Genomic DNA, 15,124 nt, shown 5'->3' on the forward strand with positions numbered 1-15,124 from the left:
CGAGTTTCTCGGGGGCTCCTGGGTGTCATCAGGTGGCTTAAGAGCGAGGGACGTCGCAGGAAAAAAGGAAGAGGGGGTGGTTTGCAGGCTATAGCTTTCTCTCGGGAGAGCCGCTCCGCAGTACCAACGCCCACGTGGGGGTGTGTTTGGCGTGGGACCCAGGGCTGGTCTCTTTCCTCTGGGAGCAGAGGGCGGAGAGGGCGCCACCGCTAAGGCCAGCCTAGAGTTCAGGGGAGGGGGGGGCGCACGGAGGAAGGACGACGGGGCGGCGCGTTTGGGGGCGGCGGGGAGGGAGCCCCGGCGGGCGAGGGGGCGGTGACAGCCGCTTGGAAAGGAGGCTGCACGCCGATTTGCATGAGAGACAGACTAGGATCGGGGCGGGAGCCTGAGCGCACACACCGAGGCCTGGAGGGAAGAAGGGGAAGGGGAGGGAAGGGGGCGAAAGAAATCAGGGAGCCGAGAGGAGGGGAGGCCACGAAGGCGGAGGGATCTGCGCATCAAAGCGAGCAAGTAGAACAAACTTTGATTCGTGGGCTGGACTTTTCTTCCCAGAGGCGGCACCCAAACAGCAACACCGTGCGGAAACACAAACTTTTTTCTTCTCTCGCTGCTGCTGCTGTTGCTGCTGCTGCTGCTTTCGTGGCCCTTCCACACCCCCACCGCCTGGACTCTCGTCTCCCTTCGTCCCTCCTTCCCTCTTCCCCTTGAGTGCACTGGGAGAAGGAGGGCGGCGGAGCTCAGGTCACCCGCGGGCCCCGAGGTTTGAGGCTCCGAGGTCCGGGAGGAAAGTTCGCCGGGAGTCCAGCAGGGAGTTGGAGCGAAGTTTGGCCGGCCGCGGCCGGGCGCCCCGTCTTCTCTGTGTGCCTGCCTGCCTCCCCCTTCGGGGGGAGCCCCCCTTTGCTCACCTCCACCATGTCTTCCATCCTGCCCTTCACCCCCCCGATCGTGAAGCGCCTGCTGGGCTGGAAGAAAGGCGAGCAGAACGGGCAGGAGGAGAAGTGGTGCGAGAAGGCGGTCAAAAGCCTGGTCAAGAAGCTCAAGAAGACCGGGCAGCTGGATGAGCTGGAGAAGGCGATCACCACGCAGAACATCAACACGAAATGCATCACCATTCCCAGGTGAGATCCGGGGTGCCCGCGCCAGAGCCAGAGCAGGGCACGGGCACCGGCACTGGCACGGGCGGCGGCTGCTTCTCACTCCCGGGCCTGGCCCCTCTGTATGTGTTTGAAACGGGGAAAAGTGGGCGCGATCTAGGGCTCGGCCGCGAGTGAGTGAGTGAGTGTGTGTGTGTGTGTGTGTGTGTGTGTGTGTGTGTGTGTGTTTGTGTCTGGGCTGGGGGGGGGGAGCGGGGGCAAGGTACCCAAACAAAACCTTTTCTGCAAAGATGGAAACTCCAGGGTTTCCACGCGGCCCAAACCAGCCCGGGAGGAAGGAATTGGGGGACTAGTGGCGGGCGAGAGGGACGGGGGTCCTGGCTGGCTGTTGGAGCGTGGGGCTTTCTCTCTCGGGCGGTAGGGGTGCGGGGGTGGGTGCGTGCGGGTTGGAAGTTTGTTTGGGGCTCCCGCTTTGTTTAGCCCGGCTCAATGGAGCGCCCCTCCTCCCCAGCAGCAGCAGCGCAATCTCGGCCTCGGCTCCCCGCACTAGTATAGGTGGTTCTGTCTGTCTGTCTGTCTCTTCCTCCCCTCCTTTTTCTTTCCCTTCCGTCTTTCTCCCCCCCTCCTGCCACCCCCCCCACCCCCTTTCCAAGGAATGCAGTCCGCACAGCTAAGGGAGGGCCTGCCGGGGCTAGGGTTGTGGGTGAGAAGCCTGGACCCGTGTGATTGACAGATTCCTTCTCTCTCGCTCTCTCTTTGCATTTGGGATTAGTATTTTTTTTTTAAGGAGTATTTTTAGATTCAGTTCTGCCAGTTTCTTCCCTCCCCACTCCCCACACCCCCTCCGCTCCTGCACACTTACAGCTCAGATTAATTAATGCATTGACTTTCTGAAAGAAGAGAGCAGTTAGTATTGAACTTGTTTCTTTTTCTCCCCAAACTCTTAGAACCGACAGTGAAGACCCCGGGGGAACGCCAGTAGCCAGTCCTCGAGTGGGTGGTGTCTATGCTTCTCTTTTGAGCAGGATTCAGGTTGATGCAGACCTCTTTAGAGCCTGTGGAAGCGGAGTGGTTCTGTGATAAAGATGCCTACAAAAGTAGGCCTCGGCTAATCTCATGCATTCCTATAGTGTCTTTATTTCTAAAGCACCTTCCCATCTGTTTATCCTCTATTATGCTCACAGCATCCCTATGAGGGGAAGATGAGGAGGGGTTTCACAGATGGCTTATAGAAAGGGTCAGTGACTTGCTCTGACTCCCTAGAGGCTTGGCTAAAGTGTTTTTTGGTAGATTGGAGGGGGAGGGGAGAGAGAGGTGGAGGAAGAATTAAAAGAGAAGGGAGCCATTTACCCACTGCTTCTCCTTTCCTTCCGTGTTCTAGGATCGGTTCTGTTCTGAAGGAACTCTGGGGATTTGCTCTTGACTGGGTCCATCCAGGACTCTGATTTAATCCAGGTTACCTGGGCTTCCTTGGGCTTGTGCTTGGCCAGCAGAGGACTCCAATGTCCACATCAGCTCAGGGCCACTCTCAGCCCCAGGAATGTATCCTCTCACATCACCACCTGCCTTGGAGCAGCTGTGAAGGAGACTCTCAATGCCTGGGTATTTATCCCAGGCTGTCTTAACACTGGGGCCAGTCTTCACAATGCTGCATCTGTTCATGTGAAGAAGCCCTCATTTGGAAATACCGATGAAGTTCATGCTTTGATTTTTCTTTTTAGGCAAATACAGTCAATAAAAGAAGAAAGAAGACATACTGTCTTTAGAGCTTAGTTTTATACTGCAGGCGTAGGAGCCAGCAATGATTGAAACAACAGGTAGGCATGGTCTGATAGCAGACAAGGCCCGAGTTTCAGTCCCAGGTTCTGTTATCTCCAGGACCCTTGGGTAATTACTTCTCAAGGAGGATTGATAGTACTCACCCACTTACCTGATCAGGAAGTGTATAAGCTTCAGCTATAAGTGTAGAGGTAGGAGGAGATGCTTACAAAATACTCTGTTTCTTAATTGAAGTATTAGGGATTCCTAGAAAGTAACAATTTATGTAGCTTGTTGTCATTTAACTTTTGGGCTCTGCAACCACCCTGTCCCACTGATTTTCCTTGCTACTGTGAGAAGTCATCACCTGAGTTGTCTTGCTGTCATAGGCTCAGGAAAACCTCATGTTGCAGTTGACTGTCTAAACAAGATCGTTACTGGGACATCAAGTGTCCTCTAGGGCAAAGAGGTTCTTAATCTGTGACCTTTTTCGGGGGATAGCTGTATTTCAGCACAGTTCGTTTTCTTTGTAATCCTATGTATTTTATATCATGCATTTAAAAACATTATCCTTTGAAGTGATCCACAGGCTTCAAACCAGCCAAGTAGTCTACCATGCAAAAAAGCTCCAGAACCTCTGCTCTAGTGAGAGGGAGTTGATGTGCTAGGATGGTTTTGGAATTCCAAGAGCTCAGTCATTGTCTCTCCCCTAGTCTCAAGAGGACCCCTGGGAAAATCCTGTCCTGAATTTGCATTGTTGATTGGGATGCAAAGCTTTCATAGGCTGGCAGAGTTGTATTTTCCCATCTCTCCCCAGGCGCAGCTCTTTGGAGTTAAGATTGCTATGCACTTCAGAAAAATGGGATTTTCATGCCAGCATCTTGTGCCTGAACCTCTGGGTTCCTTTGTTTCATAAGATAGCACTGCTGTGTTGGTTGTGGGCAGAAAATTAAAAATGGAGGTAATTAGCTACAGATTTAATGATAGCAGCATGTCTGCAATAGCCCTGCATTAACCTGAATCTGCAGACAACTTGTCAAATTGTCTGCCCTCACCACTGAGGTCTGGAGAATTAAATGGAAGGAAATAGCACCTAATCACTTGATTGGGTATGGGGCATTGTTAGGGAATCATAGAATACTGGCATTGGAAAGGATCTTGGGGATCATCTCCACAAATCTCATTTTATAGATTAGGACCTTGAGACCTAGCAGTGGGAGGTAACTTTCCCTAGTGACATGGCTAGTTAGAACCCATGGGGTTAGAACCCAGTTCTCCTGACTCTCAGTCCAGGGTTGCTTACACTTTTAAGGAAGTCTATTTCAGCACTTGACAGCATTTATACAAGACATGGGCTTTTTCCTCAGAAAGCTCACAGTCTAAGGATGTTTGTATGGTCTGAGCAACAGAGCTGAAGAAACAACCAGATTGCATACAACTAGGACCTGGTATTTATATGGGGTGAACTTTAAGATTTACAAAGCACCTTATATCTTGTGAAGATAATAACACTGATAATAATAGCTAGCATTTATATCACACTTTTAAGATTTGTAGAATGATTTGCATATATTATCTTATTTTATGTTCACAGCAACCCTGGGAGGTAGGTGCTATTATTATCCCCATTTTACAGGAGAGAAATATGAGGCAGGAAGAGGTCAAGTGACACTCTTAGAGTTACACAGCCAGTAAATGTTTGAGGCAGGATTTAAACTCAGGTCATCCTGATTTCAGGTCCTGCACTCTTATCTACTTCAACACCCAGCCTATTGTCCCCATATTATACATGAGGAAACTGAGGCACAGACCATAGCAAGCTTGCTTAACGTTACAAAAATAGTAAATATTGGAGGCTTTGAACCTGTTTCTCTCCTGACCTCAGGAGTACTGTTCTTTATACATTTTCCAATTTCATAATAATAGCTAATAATCATTATAGCTAATACTAGGCACTTTAAGGGTAGGTAGGTGGCAAAGTGGATAGGATACCAGGCCTGGAATCAGAAAGGCTTGTTTTCCTGAGTTCAAATCAGGCCTCAGACACTTACTAGCTGTGTGATCCTGGGTGAGTCATTTAACCCTGTATGCCTCAGTTTCCTCATCTGTCAAATGAGCTGGAGAAGAAAATGGCAAACCAGCCCAGTATCTTTGCCAAGAAAACCTCAAAAAGGGACACCAAGAGTCCAACACAGCTGACCAACAACAGTACTTTCAAGGTTTGTAAAACTAGTTTTCATGTCCTAGAGGCCTCTGCTTGCATTCCTACATTCTAGAAATGGGCATTATGGTACTCTGATCTTTTTTAGTACCTAGATAATTTGAAGAAAAATTTTTTTTCTGTGTATACTATTCATTCTTTGTTTTCTGTGTGAGGTAACATTAGCTATAGCTTAATGATAAGGTGGATGCAAATACTTTTTTTGCGGGAGGATCTGGACCTGTGATTTCACTGTTGTAGAAAACTCCCCTAATAATCAGTCATTCAATCAGCAAGGATTTATTAAGGGCCTACTATGTGCTAGGTGCTGGGAATACAAATACTAATAATTAGAAACAATCCCTACTTGTAAGGAGCCATATTCTAAGGGAAGTAGACAATAAGTGTATATAAAAGCATGTACAGCAGTTATAGAAAGCTAATAAATGCAAATATTCACACTCATTAAAAAAACAAGAGAGTTTGGGAGGGAGGGCACTAGCCATATAGGAGATGAGGAAAGCTTTCTGCAAAAGACAGTGCCTGGGATGCATCTTAAGGAAAAGATAGCCGTGTGAGGAGAAGGAAGGAATACTTTGTGAGGAAATGCCTTCTCCCAAAGCAGATTAGCAACTGTTCTTGAAATTTATCTTAGAAAAATTTCATGGGGGCAGGCATGGACAGACCATGACTTTGCCCAGGGTAACTTGCCAGCATGTGTTGGGGGCAGGACAGCCCTCAGGTGTTCCTAAGTCTGAGGCCACTTTCTATCCATTGAGACCATATCCTCCTTCCTGCTCTGAGGTGACTGGAGCAAAGAGAAGTAGAGAGAAGACAGCTGCCTTTGAAGGGGGATAACCTGGCATCTTTATCAGTAACATTTCTGACTTGATGAAGTGGGTTCTTTGCAAAAGCTCATGAGTTACTGCTCAGGTGTGCAGTATCAGGTCGTGGTTGTTTGGAGTTCCAAAGGATGGGCTCTTTTTGATTATAGTACTATCTCCTTTGATAGAAGGAATGAATGGAACAGCGCACTACAAATCAGCACCTCTAATGTGTACCTTTAGTTGAGACTCCCTTTAATTCAGCTTTGTCCATCAGGAGCGTGGATCAGTGGGTAGCATATTCAATTTGGATTTCAAGGATGTTGGTTGTTAGTTCCAGTGCTGGTTCTGCTGCTTATGACCTATGTGTCCTTGGGCAAATCACTTCTCTCGGCCTCTTTCTCATTTTTAAACTTTTATTTTTTTTTCTTTTCTTTTTTTTTCTTTTTAGGCAATTGGGGTTAAGTGACTTGCCCAGGGTCACACAGCTAGTAAATGTCAAGTGTTTGGTCTGAGGTCGCATTTGAACTCAGGTCCCCTGACTTCAGGGCCAGTGCTCTATCTACTGTGCCACCTAGCTGCTCCCCTCTTTCTAATTTTTAAAATGATGGAGTTGATTTAGGTGACTTCTAGGTCCACCTCCAGTTCCTTTCTAGCTCGAAATCTATGATTCTCTTACCAGACCAGAAAAGCTTGTTTACCAGGCCAGTGAGTTTAAAAAAGAATATAATAAGCCCCCACTTCATATTTTTATTAACTTTCTTCCTAAGTTTATAATGGGGCATCTAGGTGGCAGAATGGATAGAGCACCAGGCCTGGAGTCAGGAAGACCTGAGTTCAAATCTGGCCTCAGACACTTAACTAGCTGTGTGACCCTGGCTAAGTCACTTAATCCTTTTGCCTCAGTTTCCTCATCTGTAAAATGAGCTGGAGAAGGAAATGGCAAACCACCCCAGAATCTTCCAAGAAAACCCCAAATAGGGTCACAAAGAGTCAGACACAATTGAACTAACAAAGTTTATAACGAGATATCTAGATGGTGCCATAATGCCAGAGTGTTGGACTTGGAGTCAGGAAGACCTGAGTTCAGATACTTAATAGCTGTGTGACCCTGGGCAAATCACTTAGCTTTTGTCTGCAGATAAATGATAATAGCACCTACCTCCCAGAGTTGTGAAGATAAATAGAGATAATATGTGTAAAATTATTTAGAAGCCTTAAAGTATTATATAAATGCTATCGATGATGATGATGAGGAAGGGGGAGGAGTGTACTTGAGTAAGGAGACAAGGCACCCATTTTCAAGGCTTCACTTTGTGCCCTCCCCTTTATAAATTCATCCCTAGAGTGCCACCATCACTGTCAAGTTTTAGGCTTGAGTACTGCTTCCTGGCTCTCAGTGGAGTTTGCTGTCTCTGCCTTTCTTAACCACAAAGGGGCAAACACCACCAGGAAGTACTGGAGAGAGGAAAGCTGTGTTTCAGTAATAGCAGCTTACATTTATGTGGCACATCACAGTTACAAAGTGCTTTGTCTAGATACATAACCCTGGGCAAGTCATTTAACAGAGGTTGTCAGCTTCGGGAGTCCTTGCTGCAAAATGAAAATGAAATAATACTACCAGCCTGGCAGAGTTGTTGTGAGGATCAAGTAACATAACATGTAAAGTGCTTTGCAGACCTTAAAATGCTATATAAATGCTGCCTATTATCATCATCGTTTAATGCTCACAACCACCCCATGAGAAAGGTAGCACAAATATCTTTAGTGGACTGAACTTTAGAGCGGCAGAGTTGATGATTTTAAGGTTGCCCTGCTACTAAGTTTTAGATCCTGCTTTCAATCCCTGCTTGCTGATTTCCTGCTTGGTTCAGTTCCTTTCTTTCTGTAGTAGACTGTTTCTAACTGATGACTGGGATAGGTTAGAATTAGAGAACCAGGAGAGGACTTGGCTGCTGCCGAATATTAATGCCTCCATTAGATTGTAGGCTCCTTAAGGGCAGAGATTGCCTTTTGCATTTTTTGTATCCCGGGTGGTTAGCACGGTGCTTGACATAAAGTAGGCACTTGTTCAGTTGTGTCCAACTCTTTGTGACCCCCATTTGGAGTTTTCTTGGCAGAGATACTGGAGGGGTTTGCCGTTTCCTTCTTCAGCTCATTTTACAGATGAGGAAACTGGAGTAAACAGGATTAAGTGACTTGCCCAGGGTCACTCAGCTAGTAAGTGTCTGAGGCCAGATTTGAACTCAGGAGGATGAGTCTTCCTGACTCCAGACCTGGCACTCTGTCCACTGTGCCACTAGCTGCCCCAAGGAACTCGGTATATATCTATTGATTGATTGTCACTTTAAACTTCCTGGACTTTTGGAGCCCAGAATTTGGAATACATTTCATTTGCTGATGTATGCCAGTCAGGCCACTTGCTTATCAGTTTAATGTTTTAACCCTCATAGCAATCCAACCAGCATCTTTCCTAAGGTCAGTAGGTAACTGATTTCACAGTGACCCCTTCCTCTAATCACTGACCTCTTGTTTCCTCTCCAGAAAGCCCAAAAAGCATGTTTGTATTTTGAGAGGTTGGTGTTCTCTGTATATTTTCCTAATTTTATAAATCTTGCCAGAGAGAATAAAACAGGTCTCATACTCTCCACAGTGGTTGTCATCTCTGCTTTCTTAGGCTGAGTTTGAGCTTTCTTTGTTCTTTTCAAGAAGACTAAAAGTATTTGTCCAACAGCATCCAGGTTTTAATTGGAAAGCACGGAGTTAAAGTACGCTTAAGTAAGAAAGACTGTCATGAGGTCACTTTTCTTGAAAAACTTGCAAAATCATCTGAAGCTAGAGAGGTTTCCCAAGACACTAATAAAACAGTAATCAAAGGAGAAATAAGGAGAAGGAAATATTTTTTAATAAGATTTTTTTTTCATTACTGTGTCTTCCCTGTGGCATGAGAAGTTATCTGAAAACCAAAGAAGTGACAGCAGTTGTGAGCTGGGAGAAATTTGATTTAAACAAATTATTCTGATTTTTAGGTAAATTCTGAATGTGTTGGCAGCTGATCTGAGTTTGTAAGGAAGGCGACATTCTCATCTTAGTGCATTTGAATAAACATAGAGGGAATAGTAAGATTTAATGGAATGTGTGTGGTTTTAAAAATAGCCCTTTTGTGTCTTCTTTTGAAATTTCAAGTAAATCATCACTGCCTATACCTGATAACTTTAAAAATAATTTTTAGAACAGAAGACAATAGAGTCATGACAGAGATTCTGTGAAATTATGCATTTACACTATATTTCACAATTCTGTGTTTTAGTTTTGCATCTCCTTCATAATTTTTTCATATTTACATATCATTTTATTTGAAAAACACTTTCCTCATAGTAACACACATTCCAAGTTCAAGGTTCTCTTTTGGCAAAGAGAAATCTTAAATGTGCTTTTAAAATATGTGAGATTCTTACCCCAGTTCCAGTAAGTTTAAAACAAACAAAAAAAAGGCCTCTTTGCAAGGACATTAATTTTAAAGTAACTTATTTTGGGCAATAGAAAAGGCCCACAAATATAGTAGCCATTTAGTTGTGATGAGAAATGTGTTGATGAAATCAGAGAATCCGATTCAGGCTTATCACATCAGGAATTCAATTCAAATGAGTCCTTTAAAAATAAATATTGGTTTAATAATGTAAACTTGTTATTACTGTATTATTATAAGTGAAATAAAATTAACAAGATTTAATGGACTGAGCGACCATTAATTTTCACTTGTTAATTTATTAGGAGATTCTAATGCCATTTGATACACAGTAATGGCATTATTCTGCATGAGATCCTCTATGAAATAAATAGGACCAAGCAGTGCCGAAATTAAATTGAAATCAGATTTTATTCCCCAGTTATCTAATTCTTTCTCCCCCTCCCCCCATGCAATTAAATTCTCCAAGGTTGGAATGCTGTATTCCCATTCAACAAGGCTCATGAATAGTCCTAATTAACTTTTGTCCTTGCCTCCTTTGATGTACTTGTGTGACTGTCTTCTCCACCCCCAACTCATACCTTACCCCTATCCACATCTGATTTTATTGGTTAGCAGGGAAGAGAACAGACTGAAAAAGATTGCTGGTAAAGGCAGAAGAAACCCTCCCTTTTGACTGTTAACTGAGCAGAACTAGGAAGATTGGCTGTAACCTCTACAGATGCTTAAGCATCCTTTTGCACCAACTTGACTGAAAAGAAGCTCTTGGTAATTATGTTGCTATGGGCAGGTCTGTTGTCTCTTCAGCTACAGGTTCAGTCAGCCTATCTCAAGTACAAATGATCCCAGGGAATAATTGGATATTGCTGGTTGTTTTTTGGGGGGGACTCCAGTGACCTCTTTATTTATTTATTTTTTTTTGAGGCTAGGCTATCTCTCCCAGGCTGGAAGTGCTACAGCCGCCTAGGGCCAGCCTCATTGCTGATGATCCTGAAAGCTTTGACCTATTCTGTTTGCCCCTCCTTAGACAACTTAGTGAAGACACTTTAGCCAACTCCAACTCGTAACTCCCAAACTGAAGTGATCCTCCAGTCTCAGCCTCCTAGATATCAGGGATTATAGGCTTGTATCATTTTGCTAGACTCTTCCAAATGTTTAAACAAAGAAGATCTCAGGAAAAGAGTGACTTTCTCTATTTTTACCGTTACCGTCATTATGTGTGTTTTCATGCCAACCAAACCCTTTAGCTAACTTGTAAAACACTTCTTTGGTACTAAAAATTGTGCCTCCCTTAGCTGACCTGTTTGAGAAACAGTTGAGGAGGGATTGAAACAATGTAGTTTCTTTTAAAAATTTCTTACTGATCTTTTGTTTTCACATCACCCTCCTTTCTGAATCTTTCTCTCCGGCCTCCGCAACCAGTGAGCCATCCATCCTTTCTAACAAACATATTAGCTTGAGTCTAACCATATGCCCAATGTTTCACACTTGGAGTCCCTCACTTCTGCAAAGAAGGAAAGGTGGTTCAGCTTACTTCTTAATGTTTCGTAAAGTCAGAAGACAGAAAGCCGTTCATTGGGCCCTGATAGACCCTTGGTTCTTAAATGGTTAACAGTTTTTAGAAATGACAAATATATGGCAGAAGTCATGATGTAAAATGCATGGCAGAAGTCAGTGTTTATTATTTGAGGCCCCTGCTGTAAGTAGCAACCAGAAATAGTGTTTCTTAGCAGAATATTACTAGACTTTGGAACCTCCAGGGAATGAATTGTTTTGGAGAGGCGATTTTTCCAGATAGCAGAGAGCTTGCATTTCTAAGCATCAAGACTATTTATTTTAACCTCTTTGGGTGGAAACCTTTCCAAAGCATATTGCACACTTCTCTGCCGTCTTAAAAAAATAGAACATAATTTAACTGTTTCTTGATGACTCAGAATTATTAAAAATAAATTATGATGATACTATTTCAAAGATCTGTGATGTATGAATACTCACCAGGAGTGTAGGGTATAATTTCTCCATACCTTAGTAGACAGTTTCCAGAGTCACTTTGACTGAAGGAATTTGTTACCTGATAATTCCATCCTCTATTGATGAGCTTTTCAAAAACATGCAGTTGATCACCATGTCTTTACTCAAATTCTTTTCAGCATTGTAGAACCTGCTAGAACCTTCTCTGCTGGTAAAAACACGAAGAACCCAAGGTAATGTTCTATTAGAGTAAGATTTCAGTGAAGAAGTTTATATATAGCCCTTTAGATTGGTTACCAAGTGCTTTACATATATCATCTCATCCTCAAAACAACCCTATGAGTTTAGGTATTATTTTCTATTTAATTATGGAGAAACTGAGGCGCCAATTAGATAAGTGATTTCCTCACAGTTATATAACTAGTAAATAGCAAATCCAGGATTTGAGATTAGGCATCCTAATTCCAAGTGCCATGGTCTTTCCCCTTTTACCATAATGGCATCATTTAATTGGGCCTTAATACGATCCCTAGGATCTATGTTTAGGAGTTTGCCTGTGCTCTAAAAAGATCTCTAGAAGATTGTGATTTTTAAGTTCTTGAGTCTGCTTTTAATAGTTTTTCAGTCTCTTTCCTTGCTGTGAATGTGTTGGTTGTTACTTTTCCCTGTTGTCATTCTGTCTGATGGTGGTAGCTTTTCCTCCCCACTCCCCACCCCCACCCCCTTCCCAGCAGTAGTTTGGGCTTCAAATCTGCAATTGAAGGGCTTAGAAACCAGTTAATTAAGCTGACTAGAAGTGTATGTAGAGTAAGAATAAATCAGCTCTGTGGCAAGGTAAGGGCCATGGTCCTTTCTTATGAATGAAGTCAGCACTTTTTATGACATCTACTTTGGTCACTCAGAGGTCTTTTGCTTATTTCCTGTGCCTCACTAAGCTCATGGATAGGTGAGCCTTTACTGTACATATTTTATCAGTTAGCTATCTTTGTCTTTGGGAACAATAAAAAATGGAAACACAGTAGAAGCTGTCTTTAGTTCAGATAGATGTAGATAAAACAGGCTGAAGTTTGCTTAGCAGCTCCTTTTTTTTAAATGCACACTAACAGGATTTCAGAAGAATTATTAAAAGTACTTAAACTTATTTTCAATGATTTGATTTATATGCAAACAATTGATCAGCTAATTATTCTTAATCATTAAAGGATCCATAAGCTCCTCCATTTGTTATATATGTAATATATGTATATGTATACATATGTATATATGTACATATATTTATATAACTGTAATTGTATTTGTCTGTCTATCTCTCTTTCTCTATCTGCTTCAAACTGGTTCTCGTGGGCAGCTTGGTGGCGTGGTGTCTGGAGTGTCAGGCGCAGTCAGGAAGACCTGAGTTCTAATCTGACTCCAGACACTAGCTGTGTGCCTCTGGGCAGGTCACTTAATCCTGTTTGCCTCAATTTCCTCATCTGTAAAATAAGCTGGAAGAGGAAATGGCAAGCCACTACATTATCTTTGTCAGGAAAACCCCCAAATGGAGTCATGAAGAACAGCTGCATTGAAACTCCCTATCACCTAGGCTGGAGGTATTCCAGCCATTCAGGGCCTGATCCCCATTGCTGATGAGCATGGAAGCTTTGACCTTCTCTGTTTGTGACCTGCATGGACTGACCCCTCCTTATGCAGCCCGGTGAGTGCTGGATCCCTGGGGGCTCACTGTATGGGTGCTAGACTTTGAGCAGACACATCAATGACTTTAGCCCACTGAAACCCAGAACTCCTGAACTTAAGTGATCTGTTTGCCTCAGCCTCCCTATAGTAGTAAGGATTGTGAGGACTACCACACCCAGATAATAACTCTATTTAGAAACATTGTCAGTCTAGAGCAAACTAATGTGTGTACTTGACATGACAGAACTCAGAAGTCAGAGTTTTCAGAGAATGCATGCTGTTCTTCCCCTGTCCCCCTCCTCATTCCTCTCAATTAGATTTTACTTTATAATGGAATATTCAGCTCCTTCTGATTGCCAGCAGAAGAACATTTTTCTTTGGCTAGGAAAATGAGCTTTGTCCTTTTCTTACAGTTTTTTATCGTCTGAAAGAAGTTTTCTTAAACTGATGACCCACTAATGCCCCACACGGTCAAATGTGAGACTGACATCATAGAGGATACGTTTGGAAAAAAGAGCACACATGTGAAAAAGTTTACCAAGAGCACTTCCTTTATTTATTTTCGTGTATCTATATAAAGAAATGCTATATTTTTTTGCGTAAGCACGGACCTTTTGTGAGCCAGCGTGAAGGTTACAAGTTTAAACATCAGTGAGGAAATGTAAAAGGTAAAATTTCCCCCAGAAGTCTTAACTTTTCCTGTGTCCTGCAATACTTGCTGGGTAAATCTGCCAGCCGTATTGTCCAAAATGCTTTGTAGTCCGCCGAGTGTAAACGGTGCTGGAAGAGAGCTGGTCCTTGAGGCCTGCCACCGGGTTTACAGACCCAGTCAGTTAGCTTCCACAACCGGCAGAGGAGTAAGTGACATCAACAGTTACTTCCCTGCCAAGTTGTAGTTCTCAGTATAACCATTTTTTACTGAACTTAAAAAAAATAGTAATGCTTTTTGTGTATTTTTTTAAGTCTGTTTTTGCCCTGTCAGAACTGAAAAATGCCCAAAGGCATTTTTTCCCTTAAAAATCACCTTTGGGCTGAGACCAAAAAGAGAATAATTGAGCCAGGAAGGACTTTTTGAGTCTTTGCAAGTGGCTGAAAGCAGGGGCTTGTGATGGAAATCAGGTTTTTCCTTTTGATTAGAACCTTCCCTGCTGTGGGCTTTTTTCCTCCCCTTCATAGATGTCCTCTTCCCCCTGAATATGTGACTAAAAAACTGGTTCTCCTGGAGAGGCGTGGCACGGAGTGAGAGCAGCTGGATCGTGCTTAGCCCTTCAAGTTAAAAGCAAACAACAACAACCTTGCCTGCCCCTGGGTCTCTCCTTCCCCAAGGCCGTTGCCATTTTTCAATATTCAAACACTTGAACTAAAAAAAAAACAAAACACCCCAGAAAACCCTAGCAGGAAACAAAACCCCAAATTTCAAGAGTGGTTCCTAGGGGTCTGGGCTTGTTGGTATGGAGGTATTCCTGCAGGTTCTCACAGAGCCTTGCACACAGTTGGTGCTAAATACATGTTTCTTGAATTAATGAGTAAAGTGTTGACGTGCAAAAAAGGGGTCCAATCAAAATATTGAAAGGGAAACAATACAGATTCTTAGGTGGCACTGCCCTCCCCTCCACCCCACCCCCACCTCCACCCATCCTTTCTTTAATTGTTCAAGTGACTAAAAATAAATGTATTGGAAACAAACTTTTATGAATCAGTGCCACCAAGGGGGAGAGGGGCTATTAGGGATTCAGAAGAAAAAATTTCATGACTCATGTTTTTATGTCAATATAGCTGCCCATGCCTTCAAGTCTTAAGAGCAGAAGGCATGTTTTCAGAGTTTTTTGATTGACCATTCTGGTTACTGGCAGTCCCTGTGCTCCCTTATTTTCCAGGATGCAGCTTTGCATTGTGGGAATAGGAATGATCAGCTTGGATACCAGCCTCTTGGTTATTGCTATGTCTGGAGGTTCTTGTTTCTGTAGCACAGGAGAGATAGCATGAACTGGAGAGATTAGCTCAGCTCAACTATAACTTAATAATAATAACAGCAACGGTAATAACTAACATTTTTGTGTAGCACCTGCTGTGTGCTAGACCCTATACTAAACAATTCATAAATATCCCATTTTATCCTCATAGTAACCCTGGT

At 43.4% G+C, this 15,124-nt stretch overlaps 1 protein-coding gene across 1 annotated transcript in view; it reads left to right on the top strand.

Annotated features, from left to right (window-relative positions):
- The first annotated feature begins 713 nt into the window (after positions 1 to 713).
- The window catches only part of SMAD3 (SMAD family member 3), a 165,214-nt gene continuing 150,803 nt past the window's right edge, over positions 714 to 15,124 (top strand). The window contains exon 1 of the mRNA XM_027851976.1: positions 714 to 1,118. Within this exon, the coding sequence (XP_027707777.1) occupies positions 913 to 1,118 (206 nt within the window). The 5' untranslated portion in view covers positions 714 to 912. The remainder of the gene's footprint in view (positions 1,119 to 15,124) is intronic.

This window comes from Vombatus ursinus, unplaced genomic scaffold (assembly GCF_900497805.2).
Source record: "Vombatus ursinus unplaced genomic scaffold, bare-nosed wombat genome assembly UNPS02009205.1, whole genome shotgun sequence".
NCBI classification, from domain to species: Eukaryota; Metazoa; Chordata; class Mammalia; order Diprotodontia; family Vombatidae; genus Vombatus; species Vombatus ursinus.